The sequence below is a fragment of the Vigna radiata genome, chromosome 7 (genome assembly GCF_000741045.1).
Source record: "Vigna radiata var. radiata cultivar VC1973A chromosome 7, Vradiata_ver6, whole genome shotgun sequence".
Classification (NCBI taxonomy): domain Eukaryota; kingdom Viridiplantae; phylum Streptophyta; class Magnoliopsida; order Fabales; family Fabaceae; genus Vigna; species Vigna radiata.
Window position 1 is genome coordinate 46,248,169 of NC_028357.1, and position 22,045 is coordinate 46,270,213.

The window sequence follows — 22,045 nt, forward strand, 5'->3', positions numbered from 1 at the left end:
ATAAAAATCCCTGTGTGATTTTCTTTTGCCCTATACTCATTTTATTATTTACGCACGTTATCTGCTTGGTAAATTTTCTGAAAGAAAATTGTTTAAAATTAAAAAGGCAAAATTGTTTCAACTGTGACTTGATACGCTGTACGCTCTCTGTATTTTAATCCGCTGCGTTAAACTCTTTTAAAAAAAATTAACCCCTACGATACCAACAAAATTAACATCGATTTGGTGTGAATGATGCCATACGATATGGGTTCATGTTTCTCGTATATTCTCACAACATTCGTACAACATAACACTAAACATTCCTTTCCAGGTAAAAAGAAGATAAATCTTACACCCAATATTTGACTATTGAAGGTAGAAGTCAACAATTATTGTAGCAGAAGCCTACAATTTCCCAGAATTTGTTTTTCTTGCTGAAAAAAAAAATAGAGAAACTATAAGAAGGTGGTATAATTTACCAGGTAAAAGATGGATAAGAACACTGACAATTTTGTCAAGAGAACTGAAAACCAAGCTGCAGCGCCAAACAATCAAAGCCCATGCTAAGGGCCCCTGCAAAAGCTCTTGAGTAAGACACAGATTTAACAGATGAATCGTTCTTCAACCATGAAAAATAACGTTCTTACCTCAGCAAAAGCAAAACAAACCATGAAAAGCTTCTCATTTTTTGAGTAAAAAAGAAGATCAACCAAGAATATTGTATTGGCATAATAGCAGAAATCCTGAAACAAAAACAATCATGTAACTCGATAACAGTATTAGTACTCTATCCGCATGAGAGTGAGCTAGTAATTAATGGGAATCGAGAAACTATTGCAACGATTTTAATTATTAACACAGGGAAACACAGTTTAAATTGTCAAAGCCCTTGTCTGTAATTACATCTTTTCTAAATGCTGTATAACACATCACAACCATGTTGGTAGTTGGTAATTCGCAATTAAACATTCTTTTTAACTGGCCTACAACACATAAGAAAGAAAAGTGATATGGTAAGCAAATATTTATAATCCAATTAACCTTTCATCTTAGTTATTTGGTAATAACTGTAACATATTCGTAACTAAGGATGTCCCTCCTGTCTAAGACTCAACATATTCAATCAGATAATTGCCTAATACCTTTTTGGTGTCGATGGCTATTGCACTCTTATGGCCTCATTCAACTTTAAAAGTGTACTCCCCAATAAACAGATTATTGATCACAGTCACTTATCACAAATGATTGTGGACACTAACTAAATTCATCCTCAAAAAAACATAAGATTCCAGAATCAAATAGTGATTCAAGACATGACAAGGTACAGTACACTTCAAAAACAAAATTTAGATACGTTGGGTTACCAGCAGATAGTAATGCCATTTCTTGAACCTGTAGTATATCCAACGCAGAGGAACAAAGATGACATAGAACACACAATATACATAGGGAATGTCTTGGGGTCCTGGCAAGAAAAACAGAGTGCCAAAAAACTAAGAATCTATACACAGAAAAAAAAAATTCCAAAACAAAGCACATGCATCAATTACAGTTTTCAACTAACTTACTTGCCCCTAAAAGGAAGCAAAAACCCCCAAAACCGAGGACGCTAACGAGATGCGTCACCTGAACACAAACGAGCGAATGAACAACAATTAAAGCGGTTGTTCAATATTGACTATGCAAAGGGTCAAACTCCCCACAATAAACCCATTGGATTTTTCAACACCCAGATGACAACTTTTGTAAAAGAAAACATTTTGAAACGATAAGTGAAATGGGAAAACGCAAAAAGCACCTTGTTGATGAACCTTTCGTGTTCCTCAGCTTGTTTGGCAATCTTCACAGCCTGTTTGGAAAGCATTTGTTTGGTGTGCACAGCTTTTTTGGACAACATCTCCTTCGCAGAGACAACAAGAAAAAGAGAACCCACATCGTAAAAAGCAAAAACCAACAACATCTAACACCCAAAATGAAACAAAAAAAATGGATTGATATTTTACCTTAGATCTGTCTCTGAACCTCTTTGGCAGCTTTGGAGGAGATTCGCCATTGGGATAGTCTGCTGCATCTGCATGGTCTTCGGCATCAGACATTTCAATTTTCAGTAGACAGTGGCGAAGGCAGAGAGAGAGAGAGAGAGAGAGAGAAAAGGCGGTGTTGTGTTGTGATTGGAACTATCACAATTGACGACAAGCAAATCAACCTGCCATGAAAGCTTTTTACTAAAAAAAAATGGAACTTTCTGGTTAATCACTTACACCAAAACCGGTTTTTTTTTTTTTTTTCATGATTGTTTTCTCAGCGTGACGTGTAACAAAATAATGTTTTAATTAATCATTCACTACTATTTTATCTTATCCTATACAATACCAACTAAAAGAGATGTATATACGTACGAAATTAGTCTGTGTAGGATATTTTTAAATCAGAGATTCTTCGTTGGAAATTATTGAAAAAAAGAAACAATTGTTGAAGAGATTGTAAAAATATATTAAATATATAGATATATATTTTAATAAGCTAATGTTTTAAATATAAATTTGGTTTAATTATCTAACTGATATCTGTACTCAGGTGCTACTTCTGAAAAATCCAAGTACAAAATTCCAGTCACATACACATTAAATGCAATAATTTTTCGTATTGTAGTTGTACATAATTAAATTGCTAAAAAACAAATCAACATCATCTCTATCATACTAGTGATGATTTCAATATTATAACATTTTAATTTAATATTCATTTTCAAATATATTTTATCTTTGATTTCATTGAACAGTACTTAAACTTTTACAAATAAAATTAATTTAAAAGATGTAAGCTGACACTAAAATAACTTGTTATTGATTGAAATTGTCGTCTTAAAAAAATAAGCAATAATGGGAGTTATTTAATTATATTATATGGATATTTTATCAATAAAACACTTGTTGTACGTATATTTTGGTTTGTGGGTTATTTAATATTTATATTAAATATAAGATATAATATAATATATCGTATTGAGTAAAATATATTTTATAAGCTGGATAAATTTTCAATAATATTCTTTATTTGAGGAAATAGATAGTTTCAAGTTAAAATAACTTTTCCATTGTTATACATATATATCAAATGATTTTATCATCTGTTTTTCTTTTCATATTCGAGTGATTTTTTATTTGAAGAAATGGGATACACTTGATTAAAAAAATTACAATAACTCGTCCATTTTATTCTACTAAGTTGGATTGTCTTGACTTTTTTCTAGTGTGATCTATTAATATATTATAACTTACGTAGTCATGTATTTAAGTATGAGAAATACTGATGTTTTAAATATTGAATATAAAGTCAATATCATTTTTTTAAATGACACTCGTACCATTTAAAAAAACTATAAAAATTAATAAATATTTAAAAATAAAATCCATTTAAGAATCTTTTTATCACATATATGTTGTTCAAAGTTTTACATCAATTAAAGATAAAAAATAGATGTAAATCAATTTTATAAATTAAATTAGATTTAAATTCACTTATTATCATTATAGACACCAAAATAGTACATTTTAAAATATAGACATAAACTTTGAGTAACTAAAATGACGGGAACATTATATTAAAAGTACAAGAGGGAACTGAGAGTGATGAAAATCTCAAATATCATAATTTGAGAACAGATAAGTCATTGCTGTTATAAGTTTAAATATATACTCTTAAATCTGAGACCATTTCAATAATTTATTTTATTCTAAATGCTCTAAAAAAATCAGTACATCTTAGACATTATATAAGGTTTTAGACACTATATAAGGTTTTATTTTAAAAAATATATATTATTTTCTATCATAGAGTGAATTATATTTAAATTTATAGAATCATGTGACTTTATGTATTTAATAAATGTTATGCATAATTATGTAAATTTAAAATAACTTTTATTTGATAATAATGAAAACTTGGAAAAATGTAGGTTCGAAATTTTGTTGCCAACTTTCTTATTTGTTTCCTGAGGAATGTCCGAATGGAAATGTTGTCCGTTCATGTTTTATTGTTTGAAAACAGTAGCGGCAAATGTTGGATTAGATAACCGAAGGAAACGACAACGTAACATTACAACAACCTCTGCTCACAACATCTACGATATGTTTCTTTCTTCCAATGCCATCTTTAAATAGCTCTTTTTTTGTTATCAAAATTGGATCTTTTTTATTTCTTTCGTTGAAGGTTTTGAATTTTGCTTCCACCTTCTTCTTGTGATGTTTTCGATCCTTCCCAACCCGACCCGGTAATCCACCTATCCACTCCTCATGTCCTTGTTCCATTTTCATAAATGAAATTCATTAGTCTGTTTTATTTCATTCTATATTCGTTTTCATGTTTCATGAATGTTTCTCTTTTGTTTTTAAATTGAATTCTGGATCATGTTATGTATGATTTGAATTAACTTCTTCTGTTTATCTTTCTGTTGTTATGTGGACAAAAGATAATGTCTACAGCTGAAGGTGGTAAAAGTAGTGCTGAAGAGAACAATTTGCCATTAAAAGATGTTGAAACCGTAGACAAAGCTCTGCGCAGAGAGAAAAGCTCTTCCAAGAATTCAAAATCTTCGAAATCTCAGTTATTTGATCCTAAACCAAAGGTTAAAGATAGCGAAGAAGATAACTTACGTAAGGATAAGAAGTCTGTATGGAACTGGAAATCATTGAAGGCCCTTTCCCTGTCTCGCAGTAAGAAGTTCAATTGTAGTTTTTCTGTAAAAGTCCATGTGATTGAAGGGTTGCCTTCGAGTTTCAGTGATTCTTTCCTTTGTGTGTATTGGAAGAGGAAGGATACGCTTTTGGTGACCCCTCCGGCCAAGGTGATTCAAGGTGTGGCTGAGTTTCAAGACATTTTGACACACACTTGCTCAATCAATGGAAGTAGGAGTGGACCCCAAAACTCTGCCAAATATGAAGCCAAGCCTTTTATGCTCTATGCTTCTAAGGTGGGTGTCCCACAAGTTGATTTGGGGAAGCACAGAGTGGACCTCACAGGGTTGCTTCCTCTCACTCTGGAAGAGCTTGAAGAGGAGAAAAGGTCAGGGATATGGACTACAAGTTTTAGACTATCAGGAACAGCAAGGGGTGCAGTAATGAATGTCAGTTTTGGGTATGTCATTGTTGGTGACAATACTAGTGCTGCCAGAGACAACCTTTGTGATCCTCTTAATGCACTAACTACCAAGAAAAATGGTATGCCTTTGTTGGAACCAGATAAAAAACCTAGTCAGGTTGATGGGAGTAAAGATTTGCCAAGCTTTTCCAGTGATGATTATTCATCTCAAAATGTAGATGAGGTGAAAGATCTTCATGAGGTTTTGCCATCATCAAATTCAGCTCGAACCAGCCCAGTATACATCTCATGTAAAGAATTTGTTGAAGAAAGGAGTTGTAGTCCTCTGCATGGCAAACCTGAACTCGAGGGAATTAAAGAAAACATCGACCCGATCAAACCAGTTGTTTGTTCTTCATTTGATAATGAAAAGGACAAGGCAGAAGAGAATCAAGGCGATGAGGGAAAAACATGCAGTCCAATGCATGACAAACCAGAAGTTTTTGTGTTTCAACAAAACCTGGACACAGTTACGCCACATGACTATCCTTTACCTGATTCTGGAATAGAAAATTTCAAAGAATGTGAAGGTAATGAATTTTCTGTTCTTGACAAGGGCATTGAATTTTCATCAGATGAACATGATAAACTAGAGGAATCTATTGGAAAAGCTTTTATCGATGTCTACACAGTTGACAGTACTCGGACCCTTGATAATACTGGTATACAAGTATCTTTTAAAGACCATGATAACCAAGATTCCCTTGAAGAACTAAACGATAATTTTAAGGAAAGTGCTGTGGTACGTGAATTTTCTAATCGAAAGGATGACTTGCCAACGAAAGAACACCTACTGCAAGAACTAGAATCTGCTTTAACTAGTGTCTTAGAGTTGGAGACAGCGGCAATGGATTCTCCTGTAGCCATGGAAGCCAAATCTGAAGATAAGTTGAGAAAGTCAAAAAGCTTGGATGATGTTACAGAATCAGTTGCCAGTGAGTTTTTAAGTATGCTTGGCATAGACAATAGTCCAAGGGGTTTGAGTTTTGAAGGTGAGACAGAGTCTCCAAGAGAGCTCCTTTTAAGACAATTTGAGAATGAAGTTCGTTCAGAGGGCTTCTCTTTGTTTGATTTTGACATAGGCAGTGATGATGATGAAGCAGATAGTGGTAATGATTCTTCTTATGGATCTGAGCATTGGAAGTTCTCTAAGGATACTAAGTCAGCATCCTTAATGCAAGATGTACACAAAGGGCATCTAATCGAGTTTGAGGATGTGAGGAGCAAACAGAAGGTCCATATGCTAGAACACTCGGAAACAAAAGCCTTAATGCATGAATGGGGTTTGAATGAGATGGCTTTTCAGCATTCTCCTAAAAAAGATCATAATGGCTTAGGAAGTCCAATATATTTTCTTCCCGAAGAGACTCTACCATTACCTCCTCTAGCAGAGGGTTTAGGTCCTTTTCTTCAGACCGAAGATGGGGGCTTTCTACGGTCAATGAATCCCACACTCTTCAGGAAAAGTAGAGCTGGTGGAACATTAATCATGCAGGTTTCCAACCCAATTGTGGTGCCCGCTGAAATGGGTACTGGGATAATGGAGATTTTGCAGTGTTTTGCTTCTGTGGGAATTGAAAAACTTTCCAAGCAGGCAAACAAGTTAATGCCTCTACAAGACATCACGGGAAAGACAATGCAACAAATATCAAGGGAAGCAAAGCCAGTCTTGGGGGCAAAATACAGGTTTGTCTATCCCTTTTTGCAGCACTTGTCTTGTAAGTAAAATATGAAATATTTCATTCCTTCAAATGGTTGAATTTTTCTCTGCTCTATGTAGGCAATTACATGTGCAGCATAATTTGGTAACAGGACAGGATTCTACTTGTGCGCAGAAAGGCTTGAAGGGAATTCTATATGATGGACAAATGCCTAATAAGTTCAGTTCAGATTCAGCTGGAGACCACAGAAGCTCAGATCTTGCTCTATTGGCTATGGATAAAATTGAAGCACTTTCACTGGAGGGTTTGAGAATACAATCTGGGATGTCAAATGGGGATGCACCATCAAACATCATTGCAGAATCCTATGGGGATATTTCAGCTCTGCAAGGCAAGGGGGCTGGTACTAGGGGCTCCCTTGGGCTAGATGGATCTGCTGCCATGGAATTGTTGGATATGAAAAACAGCAACAGTGATGAATATGAAGGAGTTGACGACATAATGGCCCTATCATTGACTTTAGATGAATGGATGAGGTTGGATTCTGGTGAGATCGATGATGATATAGAGAACATCAGTGAGCATACATACAAACTTCTTGCTGCCCATCATGCAAACTCTTTTGACTTGATACGTGGGAAGAGTTCAAAGGGAGAGACAAAAAAAGGGAGGAAATATGGTTTGTTAGGAAACAAATTCATAGTAGCTCTCATGGAGCAGCTTCGTGATCCTCTGAGAAACTATGAGCCTGTTGGGACACCGATGCTTGGTCTTATACAAGTGGAGAGAGTGTTCATCCAACCAAAGCAAGAGATTTATAGGCCGTTGTGTGAGGCAGGGAAGGAAAGTGATGAGTGTGAAATAGTGGCGAAGGTGGAGATGAAGGGGAAGAGAGAAGTGAAAAGTAGTGAAGAAGAGGGCATTCCTCAATTCAAAATTACAGAAGTGCATGTTGCAGGTGTGCAGAAAAGGAAGTTTTGGAGCAGTTCGGGACGACGCCGACAACAAGAACAATCTGCTTCCCGGTGGTTGATTGCTAATGGAATGGGGAAGAACTTTGAGAATCCAGTGCTCAAGTCAAATGCTCCAATCACTACCACAAACGGGCAACCGGGTGACTCATTGTGGAGCATATCATCTCGTATTTATGGTACACTCACAAGATGGAATTGGTAAAACTAAGAAATCCGAATATCATTAAGTGTACATCTTTCACTGTCTACTCCTTAAATATATTACTTATCGTAAGTTTATCAAAAAATAATTAATTTCCATATGGGTCTAATTTTTATTTTTATTTTTTAATTTTGAGTTCTTTTATTAATGTCATGGATTCTTTACGATCAACATTCAGAGCTCAAATAGTACGTGCTTGAACAAGTCGAACCTTCCTTTCTTGCAGTTCCAGACAAAAGGGTTTTATCAAATAGAATTGAAGCTGAAGATTAAATATTCTAAACGGACCGGTGCATTTTAGAATAGTTTTATATATATACAGTATTTTTATTTATACCATTAATAAAGAGACTGTTATTTACAATGATTTTTTGGTGAATACATTTCCTTACCGTTTTACTCCTGCGTTTTGTAACTGCCTTTTTATGTAACTTTTTTTTTTTATTGTTTTACTTTTTAAACTCAATTAACTTTATAATTCTAAAAAAGATAATTAAATTTTAATTATATATTTTTACTTTTTTATTATCATAAAAAATTAACACGTATAAACGTAAACACATATTATTCCACTATTTTCTCTTTATTATTTTTATCACTCCCCTATTTTGAAAGTTTATCAAAGTATAACTTTTTTAATACTCACTTTACTGTTTAATTTTGACTTAAAATATACAGAAAAGTGAAATGAAAGAAAAAAGAATAGAAATATATTATACCGAAAATTAAATAAGGATAGAAATTATTTTCAGTTATTGGACTAGTGAGGAAAAAAAACACACTGCGTAAAAACATTCTTGTGTTAATTAATTGGATAATGATATTTAAACACATTTTTTTAACAACATTTAAACTTTGATTACATGTCAATCTGTGATTGGTCAAAAATTACTCCATAATCAATAATATTAATCATAAACATTATTGTCAAGTAATTTTTGACCAATCACAGCGTAATCAATGTCTAAATGTTGTTAAAAAAACGTTGTCTAAATATCATTATCTTAATTAAAATTACCAAATTTAATTCAAAAAACCAAAATTTTTGTTTCATTACTTTTCATTATAAAACATTTATAAACAAAAGGAAAAAAAGGTACATTTTCCTATCATTTCACACCAATTTTTAAGGGAGAAGAGTACCAGACTTCCAAAAAAAGTCTTCATTAGAATTTTCTTAAACAAATAATATTTTATCTTCCCTTTCTTTTTCCATCGATTTCGCCTTTCCTCTGACCCGAGAGTGTAAAGGAGACATACCTTCAAAGAGTGCGAAAGACCTCTTTCTCTTCACACTTTCTTCCTAGGCGCTTAAGCATCAACAGCGCGATGCATATATTCAGGTAATAATCAAAGTAATTTATTAAAATCCTATGCTTCTGACTAAATATGTAACCCTTATCCGCGGGCCTTAAAAAATGGTGGAATACTTGGAAGATTTTAAACATGTTTGAAAACGGTTACACGAATAGTCATCATCCTAACTCAAACATGACAGGCACCTGTTAGCTCAAATCATCGTCAAAATAATGACGCCTTAAATAGGACATTCAAATTTCTACATAAAGAATCAATGAAAGATAACATTAAATAAAAGAGGACTAAACAGCCAGATTTTCCCCAATCACTTGTCAGCGTGCATTAGTATGAAAAGCATGAACCCATTCACCAAGAACATAGGCAAAGTATAGTACAAACACTACATGTATATATAATATAGCTTACGTAAATAATTATTATTCTACATGTCATTTGTCAAATTCGATCAGGCACCCAAAATGTAGATGCCGTAACAGTATAGGAAAAGGGTAGCACAAATTGTCTGCGCATCTTCCAAGTTCTGGAAACCACAACCAATCAAAATTGTTCAATGATATATACCTTGACGTGGGGCAGCATGTCCAAGTAGGAAGCAGCTTCTCACATGGAGCTCTCACGAGCAGCAACTTCAAAGGACAGAAACTGTGTGAATCCTTAGTTAGCCAATTAGTATCATTGAAATAATTTAATGCCAGCCAATCATCTCGCCCCAATATCTGGCAGCAGTATTAAAACAAGTGAGCAAGCGCAAAAATAAAAAAGTATTGCCAGCAGTGTGGTTAAAAGAGGAACAAATATCAATCGCAAAAAGGATATATCAAGTTAGAGAATAACACAAGGACAGATCGTAGATGCAGAGCCTAACAAAAAGGAAAAGACAAAAAGAACAAGAAAACTTTCACATCTGAAATATAAAATTGTAAATTATTCATGCAATGTTTGTGAAAAGTTGGGTCGAACGTAACCTACGTCTTTCCCAATCCACCAATATACTTTCCTTCTCCATTTTTGCTTTGGAAAGTGTGAAAGTACTTCTGGTGCCTTATAAACGGCAAACCAAACACACACGAAGTAAAAGTTATTCCACGCTCTTAACCCATCCATGCTACTGGCCTAGCTTTAAAACACAGCATGAAGAAAAAAGATTACCATTTGCATTTTGCTCCTTTCGCACTGGGGCATGCTGTTCAAGAAATTGCTGAATTGTTCTCCAGTAGTGATCACCACCAGCCACCCAAGTATCCATATGCATGCCAGTAGGAAACTCCACAAAGAGACACTGATTATTACGAGCAGCTGCCTTAGCATAAAGCAGTTGCATATGTGATGGGGGGACCATCTCATCTTGCAATCCAGAGAGAAATAGTATAGGTTGTTTGATCTGCAATGAATATAATCATAAAAGGGGATCCATAAACACATGAATCCAGCCAGACACACAGAAGAGTCGGTAACAAGCAAAAAATACAATCTGCATTTCCACACATATTGGCACACTCAAGCACAACCAATATAAAGGGAGATCTTAGAAGTTTAAAATTAACTTCCATCTAATTGTGATCAAAGAAGTCAGTATGCCCAAGTGACCTAATTCTAAAGGCAAAAATTATATTTCCAGCATCCCTTACCTGGCCAACAACATCAATAGTACTCCATGGGGAACGTACAAGAAAATTGAGCACTTTAGGACCTTTTGCAGAGCTTCCTCCAATAAACCACTTCAAAAAGGGGAACAAAACTCCAGCCATATCCAATATAGACGTGAATGTATTTTCAAGTATCAGAGCAGCAACCTAAAAACACAGAAAGAAGGTTAACAAAGAATGTAAAGTAAAGGTGAACAAACAAATTTTGCTAGAGATACCTGGCTAAATTTCAGAATAACAGACCAGCAGATTGCACAGTATTTTTTTTTTTAGACCAGTGATTTTAAAATTAGTTGCAAAAATATTTCTACATAAAAGTGAAGATGAAGCTATCAACAAGTTGCAGTGTAAAGCCTTGCTTGAAATTAAATTAATTAGTGAATACAGATCAAAGCAATAAAAGTGATACTCGTCATACATGAATACAAAAATCTAAAAAATATTGAGAGGAAAGAAAGGTTCAATGACCATTTTCACAGCTCTTCAAGTTCACTTACCTATTTGAGCGCATACAAAAAATTGAAGTTAATTTTTTATTCAAAAAAGGATATTTCGCCAAACTCGGTGTCAAAAACTGGCACCTTGAAGCCAATTATAAGAAATCTTATTGCGATTGGACCAATAGTGCAAGTAAGTAAAATGTGTCATGATAATATTCCAAAAAATACTGAAGGATGGAATTCATAAATTATTTCACAACCAATAACAATATGCAGAAGCTTACTACATATAAACTAAAAAAAAATTAAGCATACATAAACCTATTCAAGGAAATGACTTTTAGGAGCACTTGAAAAGCAATAATATAATCATAAATTTACAATCCTATCAGTAACAAGCAATATCTGACTTAATCATCTGAAACAAGATAGATAAACAAGTTCAATATTATTTTCTCTCATAATGTGGATAATCATGAAATGATCAATGAATCTATCCAAGACAAAAGAAACTGGTAAACTATTTGTGGTTGTGTTATATACCTTGTGAATCAAACAAGCTATAATACATATAGTATTAACACTCTAAAGAAACATTTATCTGCTGACAACTGAATCAAAAACTCTTTGAAATTTTACCAAGAAAAACATGAGCATTGAAATATGCACTTTCAGAGGCTGGGTACCTTGTCAGGGTTATTTTTTGTTAGTACAGCTCCAACTGCACCCCCAAGTGATCGTCCAAACACAACAATTCTAGATGTGTCAATATCAGACCTTTCGGAAAGGTGGTCTAATGCAGCCTGGGCACAAGAATGTAGTAAAATTGAAAAAGAAAAAAAAAAAAAAAAGCAAATAATTTGAAAAGCAAAATATAGGAATTACTATTAATCAAAAAGCATACTTGAGCATCCTTTATGATTCCACGTTGAGAAGGATAACCATCACTTGCTCCATAACTATGCAATTGAATCATACATTAGTGCCAATGCAATCAGGTGACATGTGCATTTAGAAGAATGAATATGCAAATACAGAGAGACAAGGAAAAATCATGATTAGGGAGCCAAGGCCAACCCATACCCTCGGTAAGAAAGCATGAAAACATTGCAATGTAACTGCTGCAACATTATTCGAACCATTTCAAGACGATGAGCAATATCTAAAAAGATCAGGAGTCAAGGCCTTTAAAAGCACAGTGAACCTGATCAAGTAAAAATAAGTGAAAACTATGACAAATTATCTATCTACAATAAGGATACTTCCAGCATTTTCTTGAAAAAACAAAATGGTCGGACCTGTAAATGGATCATAAGAAAGAAGAACTTCATCAGAACAACATCAGAGTACAGAAAAACAACGAATACAAAAAGGAGCATATGCCAAAGTGCAAGTTCATTCATAGAAACCTTGATGAAGATATTGTACTCTAAATCCTCAAATAATGAGCCTTCGCAATTTAGCTCCTTTAAATTGAGGGTTACATTTTAAAAATAAAGTACAGTTACAAACTCGAATTAGAAAATCAGCAATAAATATTGTAAATTTGAAACAACTTTACTGAAGAGGTCTATGCTAGAAGTGATGTACTTCTACTTTATCAGGGATAAATCTCAGATGAAGTTCCTTAGGTTCTTTTTTTATTCATTACCAAAGAGTATCACCCCATCGAACACAGAACTTATCTCCCTCAGAGGTTTGACAAGTATTATATTGATGAGCATCCCGTCTCAGCTTAAGCTTTCTACATTCTCAAGAGAGAGAACCGAACCCTAGCCAGTTTGGTACAGCAACTTCGGACTCTCGCCACTCATACCAACCCAAGTCGGTACTTCCTTGGGCACATTTGGTATTATGCTACAATCACAATTAGTGTTCCACCTAAGCAACCCGTGAAATTAAGGTTTGCATCAAATGTCAACATAGATTACAAAGATAAAACTCTAATTTTGATTAACACCACTAAAAAATCTATAGAACCGTATCTAAGTTTGCCCTTTTGGTAAAATCCAATCCGATGGCCTTTTAATCAATAAATGTATCTGTGTTCAATCCTCTAAAGTGTGCTCAGTCTCTTAAAAAGAGCTAAATCCTAGGGTTTAAAGCACTAAATTCCGCTTAACATCCAAACAATTATTCCTCGATTTAACTAAAACAACGCAGGTAGGTACGGCACGGGAAGAGAAAAATTTCACAAAGTAAACAACAGTAATTGCTCCAACCACACAACACTACACGAGATAAACAAAATCTAGAAGGAGCACAGACAATTGGATCAACATTCAATATAAAGATAACTCAGCTCCATCCAATCTAAACAAACAAATCCCATATTTTGTTTGCGATCTACGTTTCTCCAATTCCAAGCCATACACTAATGAATCAATTAAACTTGTAAGAAAACATTAAGTGACAGTAACAGCAAAGTAGTCAGTAGAAGATGGAAATGAAATAAAATCGGTGAGAAGAGAATGGCGAAGACCTCGGCAATCGGGGAAGAGCTTGATGAACCAGGCGTGGAGGCGAACGCCGTCGGAGGAGCGGAGCCAGATGTCCTCGTAGGTGAGTCTGAGACGAGAGGGATTGATGGCGTAGGACTTGGTGAGACCTGGAAGCACCGGAACATAGACGAGCTTCTCCTGAAACGCCACCAGCAATGCCATCCCTGCTACCACCAACCCTCCCACGCCGTACAACAGGATGTTCACATACGAAACCATTTTCTCTCTCACACACTCACTCTGATCTTCGCTTTGCCTCAATTCTTGATTCGAACTGTCATCACAGAAGAAGAAGAAGAAGAAGAAGAAGAGAATTGAAGTGAGTGAGTGTGAGAGTGATTGGGATTTGATTTCAAAATTGGGGCACCTTTCTCTTTTCTCTTTCTCCGGAAACCCCTAGCCAATACCAAAAAATACCTATGACTTCTTTTAACATCCTATGCCCATGGATTTCGTATTTATATCATACCATCCTTATACACATATACCATATCATTACTATTACTTTTACCCATTTCAGATCATGTCATGTATATGTATATATGTATGTTATGGGAATAGACCCTTCCCTCTCTCTTTGACCTTTTCCTTGCACAACAATAGTCTATTGTTTTTTATTCTTTTTCAAAACTTAAAAGTCACACTTCATTTTGGTTAAATTGTATTCTATTTTTTAAATTTGTAATATTTACTTTCAGCCTTTATATTTCTTTTTAACTTTAGCCTCTTTAATATAAAAGAATCATAAATTTAATCAAATATTTAAGTTTACATTTTTTTTCTGTTGTCTTATATTTTAATCATTTAAATTTAAATCATTCTTCAACAGCACATGCGAAATAAATAGGTTAGATTAGATATAGGATTTGATTATACCAATTAATAAAATAGTATATATTATAAATAGATATTACTCAATTACTCTAAATAAACAAATAAGTATATATATATATATATATATATATATATATATATATATATATTATTCGTTTATTCTCACATTCTCTTTAATGGCAAATTGTGTTTTAAGAGAACTTAGAGTATGATGATAATTAGGATGGTAATGGGACGATTTTATTATTTTATATTTATTTCTAAAGAAAAAATTATTCTCTTTCATATATCTACATCCAATAGATATATGTTCATAACGGTAATTTTTATTTATTGTTTTGATATTAATTAATTATTTTTTATAAAATCACAATTAATGTATTTTCATTTTTTAATATAAAATATTTTGAAAAAATTATAATTATACACATTTCAAATTAAATAGATAAAATTTGATAACACCAAAACATTTGTAAATTTACAAAGTTAATAAAATAAAATTATTAAAATTTAAGATTATTTTTAAGAAATTAAAAAAATACGGATATTCAAATTTTAAATGTCTATATACTCTCATCATTTAAATAGAAAAAGGTTTTTAAATGAAACAAAATTAAAAATACGAGAACAAAAATAATAAAAATTTTACATTACCAGATAAATGAAAAGTTTATATTATTTAATATTTAAATTAAAAATTAATATCCTCATTTAAAAAAATAATAAATAAAAATATTAAAAAGAAAAAAAACAAATATAAAACATAAAAAATATTTAATTTACATACATCAAAATAATTTCACAAAGATTATGATATGAGAGAAAGTATATTGAATATGTGAATTAACTTTATGGTAAGTCAAACAGTATAAAATAAAAGAAAAGAGAAAATATATATAGTTAAAAATATTATAAAATTAAAAAATTAAGAATAATATATATGTATATAATATTACCTATCATTCAAAATTTTGAAGACCCTTAATAATAGGTTGAGCATTTTTGATGGTCATTGGTAAGAATGAGGAGAAATGACCACTTTCTTCTATTGAAAACATAACTTCTTTTTGGTAAAGCAAATTATTAAAGTTTAAAAATGAAATTACTAAAAATTATTTGAGGAATAATAATAAAAAATACACAATAATACTTTAGTGTGCATCGTGTTCTTATCTTTATTTGTCTTGTTTTACACCCAATATAGGCATACTGAAATCTACACATAAAATGTTTTCAAACATTACATTAATGACTTTTATAGATTAAATGTGTTTTACATTGTCTAATTAGAAATGTAAGAAAATAGTAGTGTCTTCACATACCTAAACTCCTGCTTTAGAATTAAGTATATTAAACTGGTTTTGAAGGTATTTCTCTCTTATAGGAGGAGGTGAAATATGACTATTATTATTTTACATAACATAAAAAAAATTAAAATCAAATGGTGTAATTGTAAAGGTCTTAAATTTTTTTTTTTTAAAGCCATTGGGCCTTAATATTTGGGACAGTCAGTCCCATAAGTCAAGGGGTGCCTTAGCCTTAGGGAAAGGCTTTTTTTGAAAATCAGATTTTTTATTTAGTCATTTTCCTTTCTCTCTCTAGAAAACCCTTTCTCTTATGAGTTAGGCTCTCTAAAATCCCATATCACTAAACCGATCAAGTTAATTAATAATTATTTTACTTGTAAATATATATAAATTGATGTATTTTATGAGCTGTTATGGGTTAGTTGGAGTTGTTTGGTTCTTGGTATTAATTAATTTAGATTCAATTGTGGAGATATTATTTTTATAACTTGTGATTGGTGAGTAATGCATATTGTTAGATTATGTATATGTTGATTGAGAAAAAAAATATATTATTACAAAGTGATGAAAGTACAATCCAAGTGATAAACCAAGTTCCATCTGTGTAGTTACTCATGGTGAGATTCTTAGTGTTTTAGAATGAAAGTAAGAGCTCAGTCTTGGGAGTCTTCCTGACGCTCCAATGGCCTTTCTTCTCATATAAAGAGGATTGGACCATGTGGTGAGGAGTAGCAGGAGGTCTTAGTCTTGGAGGCTTCCATCATGCTCCAGGGCGTGGAACAGACTAATCTTGTAAGTGTGGCAGGGCGGGGGAGCCTAAGTATCACAAGTCACCACGGATGCATGATTCGCCATAGCTCGACTATCATTCTAAAGTCCGGACGAGTCAAGTCTAGTATTTAACAGGATGTTTATCTGGTTTGATTTAAATTAACCTCTTGTACATGCTCTTAATTGTATGCTTTTTATATAGTTAGCTCACCCTTGCCATTGTTTGTGTTGTGTATGTCTGCGTGTTTTCTCTTGCGATGATCATTCACTTGGATGGAAGTAGATGACAAGAAGGATACTTTGGAAACAGCTCTTGATGGGGACAACAATGCTGCTGCCTAGTTTACTAGGCGTTATTTCCCTTGTTCTAGGATATTTTGGGAGAACTTTGTCATGTTCTAAGTTTTAAATTTTCTGTATTTTGAAGGGAGAAACTCTAGTACTCCAAGTTTTAAAATTCTAATATTGTTTCAAGGATGACTGGAATCATATTACTCTTACCTGCTTTCTATTATTATTCATGATGACTCTTAACTGCTTTCTATTATTATTCATGATAACGTCTTGATTATGTATGTCTTTATCATATAATTGGAACGTCAGAGTAATTGAGCCATTTACATGTAATAAAAAAGTATGAAATATTTTAAATATAATTTTTAAAATAATGAAGCATTTAAGTTTTACTTTTTGCCTACAATCATTTAAAATATGAACACAGTCATTTGGATTGTTTCTATCTCTTGTGAAAAAAAAAAGTGAAGAATGTATATAATACATATCATGTTACTTTTAAAATTCATAATTTAATTCAGAATTATGGATATAATCATGTGAAAAATGCATATAATATCATGTTTGAACTTATTATTCTGCATGATCCACATTTTCATTTTCTTCTGTACATTTTGTTTTATTAGGGTCAGGAGGTTGTTTTGGGGAATGAATGGAGACAGATAAAAAGTTGTATTTTCAAGCACAAAGTTTGAGACCTAGTTCAACAACAGAAGCAAACAGAAGCAGTAGAAACTTTAAATACATGGCAAAAGCAGTAGCAAAGGTGTGAATGCTAATGCAGAGTGTTCCAGAAGACAACATATCTGTAGTACACGAAACTCGGAGAAAGCAAAGTGAATAAGCCAAGGATGATTTGCCAGACCAGTGAACTTAATCTTTTTATCAGTTCCATCTCTCTCACCGGCCAACAGAAGCACATTGCCGAGTTCCACCACCAAACGTGAGTCCACCACTGCATTGTGATGATCCACCCATGTTAGAGGAGTTCCCCAAGAAGTTGTGTTCGGGCTGCCTGAAATTCAGACTGTTGCTAGACATGGTTGTTAAGCCAGAGATGGCTGTAAATGTGATAGATGCATTTTCTGCTGTCCTTGAGTTATGACTTTCCACCTCTGAGGCATCTTTCTTTTGGCCTGAATGGCTATTATTATCAACATGTTCTGCATTAGACTCCTGCAGCTGCTTGGCGCTGAGAAAGCGTCCACCAGACCCCCTAACCCTCTTCAATGCGTGACGGTGCCGTGATTCATGGAGATATGGCTGCAGCAGTCCATTGGCAAACATTTTTTTTAGTCAAAAAAATAGGTACAGTTTTGACAGATGAATTGACATTCTCCATAAAAACCACAAAAAATAATGTATGGTAATATACAGGAAGAGGTGGAAGTAGTTATGCAGCATACCTTACGACTTTTGATGAGTTTGTTTTGAGCCTCAAGCTTTGCTCGAGACTGTCGCCTTCTGAGTATACCATGATATTGTTTAGCATTGACATAAATGGGACCATCTTCTGCAAGCTCAACAGGTAATGCAATTCTGGTGGATGCTAATCCCAGCATCTGGGGTATTATTTGTGGTTGATTCTAATAAGTGTAAGAGACAGTGACATCATATTAAATTGTTATGCTATGAAAGAAAAGTGTACTAAAACCTCATCTGAATGAAGATCAGGCATTATAAAGTGTACTTTAGAAACTTACAATAGCCTGTGGTCCATAAGCAACTATTGAACTGGCAAAATAAGGATCACCACAGGGGTAAGGAGTATGGGCCTGAAAAGAGAGAGAGAAATAGCTAGTTGATAACTGGAAACTTGAAGCAGAAAATTCATAAACAGTAGCTTCACATACCATTGAATGACTGAAATCAACTTGTGAACAATTGTACATAGCAGTATCAGGATGATTCGACAAGAAGAACGGCTTCATTTAACCTTCCACATGGCAAATTCCCAGATCTTGAACTGAAAGAGCAATGGTTTCAAGTTTGAGTGGTTTAAAGGTAAGGCAAGGAATATCAAATTCTACAAAAGAACGTGCAAGTATAATGCATGATACACATTAGAGGAACAAACGCATGGGAAACAACATATTTACACTTCTAAAGCAAGATAACAAGACAACACTCGAGCGCAAACAAAAAAAGAATATATTTTAATCTCAAATCCGAATCATCAGAGTGCAAATGAACCTTACAGTGCATACCATAGAACTTGATCTTTCCATTCTCAATTATCAGGTAGAACACCAAAGTAAGAGCAACTATTATAAAATTTTAGAAGATATTTTATTTGCCCAAGTATTTTCTACAACTTATCATGTTAATAAATCTAAGGTGCCCATGTTGTCTATTTGAAAAATAATCTACATTGATTCCCAAGACAAGTGGGAGTTGGGATTCCCATCTCTACCATGGATTATTCACATATCAAGATAGTTCTCCAAATCCCTAAGTCTCTAACAAAATATCAATTATACCCACACTTTATTACCATCACTGCCACTAAAGACACCTACCTAATAAATTATTACATTACACCATTGCCATAACTACATTATTCTTGCATTTACTTAAATCAAATTTATTAGTAATACTGTTACAGCCATGGTAGGTATTTCACAATTCATATCAGACTATTAAAAAATGGATAATTCTAAACAAAAAATATTCTAGAATGACATATAGCTTACCATTTCTTGAGTAGAATGTATACAGTATTGCAGCCTTAGTTCTCAAAACCTTCAATCATATCCTACAAAATCAGTATCTTGTTAAGCAAACAATTAAGAAGTCTCAAAGAGCATCCTTATTTACAGAGGCATATAGAATACAAAGAGCCACATAATGACACCGATATATAAGTATTATTAAGCAGTATAGCATGCGCAACTTCAAAAGCTTTCAATCTTCACCTCTTACTCTTGATCTTGGACAAAAAGGAAGTACAACTCAACAGATAGAGTTTACTAGTCCCACACAACGTACATTATATAAAATATATCCTTCTGAAACTAAAAAGGTGTGAGAACTCACAGGGTCGGGTAACCTGCACCCAAACCGACCCGGTCCAAACAAATCGGTTTGGGTGTAAAAGAGTTGCGAAGGGTCGGATCCAACCCGATCCATTCAAACTCAATGCCTTTCTTGTGCAGGTAAGGTAACAGCTTTTATTTTCAACCCGTCAACCCAATGACAATTGACCAAACTAGTTGATGTACTTTTTAATTATTATTTATATATAAATATCTTTACATCTATTTATTATTTTAAATCCAAAACAATGTTTAAGTTTTGTGGTTATATACATATATAATAGACCGATTGAACACAACCTGTCGTCCACATGATGATTCCAGTGGGATTTGACAGTAAAAGTATATGAACAATCCCGACGCCATTTGATGAGTTTGTAAAATGAAATTAGCGAACTTGGACCCAACCCGACCCGTTTACACCCTACCTACAGAAAATAGATAAATTATATATATATATATATATATATATATATATATATATATATATATATATATAAACTGTGGACAAGGGGCATTTTTGTTCTGAAATACCACATCAGAATCTAAATCATGCAAATGCATTTATAAAAAAGAGACCATTTTGCAGTCACTGTAGAACATAACAATCCGAGACAGACAAACCCAAAGAAGCATACATAACAAGGTAGTCCAAAATCGCTGGATCACATTATAATCCAGACAACAGAGAAAACAATAGTAAAAACAAAAACAGAAGAAACACATCACAGCTCAACAACTTTGTGTCAGTTGACTCTTTCAGCAAACACATAAGAAGTAAAAACAGTATAAACTGTAGCCCAGATCTAGTTCACAGAAACTTGTGAGCACTGAGCAGTAACCTTAACAAAAAAAGCTGACCTCAAACTCCACATGCAAAAGTAAAAGAGCAAACTTGAATTCACCACTAGGATCCCACAAAAAAATAATTAAAGGAAATTCCATAAGAAGAAGGTTAGAAGGAAGGAAGCAATGAAAAAGGTGGCTGGTGGAGACAGGATAAGGCAGAATAAATAAGAGAAAGAAACAGTTACAGAGAGAGAGAGAGAGAGAGAGAGAGAGAGAGAACCTTTGGGATCCGGTAAGGTGAAGCAAAGAGAAATAGAATTGTCGGTTGAAATCGGGCATGTCTCCTCTGTGGAAACCCTTTCACAGTTGAGGCCTTCTCTCCAATCCTCTTTTCTTTCTTGGATTTGTTGTTTGTTGTTTGTTGAAGAAGAAGAATGCAGAACACAGCCTCCATAAATACACACTCTCTTATGTTTCCTTCTCTCAGTTGGCCCACCCACACCCTTCCTCAATCCTTGGGCCTTGGGCCTTCTTCTTCGGCACTCACCTCTCAGCCGCCCTTCACTGTTCCTCATACCTTCCCTCACGCGCACCTGTTCCACCTCCCCCCTCACGCGCTCCACCTGTCCTACTCCAACGAACAACTAACTCCACGCTCTACTCCGCGCGTTCCTTTTCCAGTCCCAAGTTTCTTACTCATCTTTAACACTCTAATTTAACTTACACTATTTAACAACCGTTCATTCCACCACCAAATAATATCAAACATTCAATTTTATTTATTTCTCACATTTATTGAACTTAATGTCATATACTTTTTTGTTCGTAGCGAATGCTTCTATTACAAACATAATAGGAAAACGTAATTTGCCACCTTTGTGTGCATGATTATTTAATTCCGGTAAACAGAAGTTTTGGTGTTTTTATTGGATGGCACACGGTAATTTATTATTAAATTTGTTGAAACTTGAAAGACATAGTATAATAATTAAAACATGGATATGGTAGATTAAGCTTATCCTAAAAAGGAGAAAGAAATGTTATATTAGAAAGACGAAGTCTATCCTAATGGATGTTTATTATTTTAATAAGAAAAGAAAAGGTTAACATTCTGTAGCGCCACCTTTTCCACGCTCTCACTTCTCATTGA

At 33.7% G+C, this 22,045-nt stretch overlaps 3 protein-coding genes and 1 pseudogene across 5 annotated transcripts in view; 1 reads left to right on the forward strand and 3 right to left on the reverse strand.

Annotated features, from left to right (window-relative positions):
• LOC106765848 (uncharacterized membrane protein C776.05) overlaps nucleotides 1-2,208 on the reverse strand; it is a 4,865-nt gene extending 2,657 nt beyond the window's left edge. The window contains exons 1-6 of one of the 2 annotated variants that reach the window (XM_014650608.2): nucleotides 1,986-2,207; nucleotides 1,781-1,882; nucleotides 1,551-1,608; nucleotides 1,347-1,447; nucleotides 630-725; nucleotides 462-555 (exon numbers count right to left, since the gene is read on the reverse strand). In XM_014650608.2, the coding sequence (XP_014506094.1) occupies nucleotides 462-555; nucleotides 630-725; nucleotides 1,347-1,447; nucleotides 1,551-1,608; nucleotides 1,781-1,882; nucleotides 1,986-2,078 (544 nt within the window). In that variant the 5' untranslated portion in view covers nucleotides 2,079-2,207. Of the gene's footprint in view, nucleotides 1-461; nucleotides 556-629; nucleotides 726-1,346; nucleotides 1,448-1,550; nucleotides 1,609-1,780; nucleotides 1,883-1,985 lie in introns of both variants that reach the window. The other variant, XM_014650609.2, reaches the window with a different exon arrangement.
• A 1,753-nt stretch (nucleotides 2,209-3,961) lies between these two features.
• On the forward strand, nucleotides 3,962-8,377 carry LOC106766502 (protein PLASTID MOVEMENT IMPAIRED 1-RELATED 1). The gene is made up of 3 exons (XM_014651225.2): nucleotides 3,962-4,255; nucleotides 4,454-6,807; nucleotides 6,902-8,377. Exons 2-3 carry the CDS (start codon nucleotides 4,457-4,459, stop codon nucleotides 7,956-7,958), a joined length of 3,408 nt encoding a protein of 1,135 aa, XP_014506711.1. The 5' UTR covers nucleotides 3,962-4,255; nucleotides 4,454-4,456; the 3' UTR covers nucleotides 7,959-8,377.
• A 1,136-nt stretch (nucleotides 8,378-9,513) lies between these two features.
• On the reverse strand, nucleotides 9,514-14,313 carry LOC106769496 (protein bem46). 2 transcript variants are annotated; one of them, XM_014655135.2, is made up of 8 exons: nucleotides 13,847-14,313; nucleotides 12,627-12,662; nucleotides 12,448-12,526; nucleotides 12,269-12,323; nucleotides 12,051-12,167; nucleotides 10,907-11,071; nucleotides 10,428-10,659; nucleotides 9,514-9,904 (listed from the first exon to the last, which is right to left on the reverse strand). In XM_014655135.2, exons 1-8 carry the CDS (start codon nucleotides 14,082-14,084, stop codon nucleotides 9,879-9,881), a joined length of 948 nt encoding a protein of 315 aa, XP_014510621.1. In that variant the 5' UTR covers nucleotides 14,085-14,313; the 3' UTR covers nucleotides 9,514-9,878. The 2 variants fall into 2 exon arrangements, with proteins under 2 accessions (XP_014510621.1, XP_014510622.1); XM_014655136.2 differs by having other exon boundaries at nucleotides 9,514-9,994; nucleotides 13,847-14,312.
• A 3,411-nt stretch (nucleotides 14,314-17,724) lies between these two features.
• LOC106765454 lies at nucleotides 17,725-21,523 on the reverse strand (annotated as a pseudogene).
• Nucleotides 21,524-22,045: the final 522 nt, after the last annotated feature.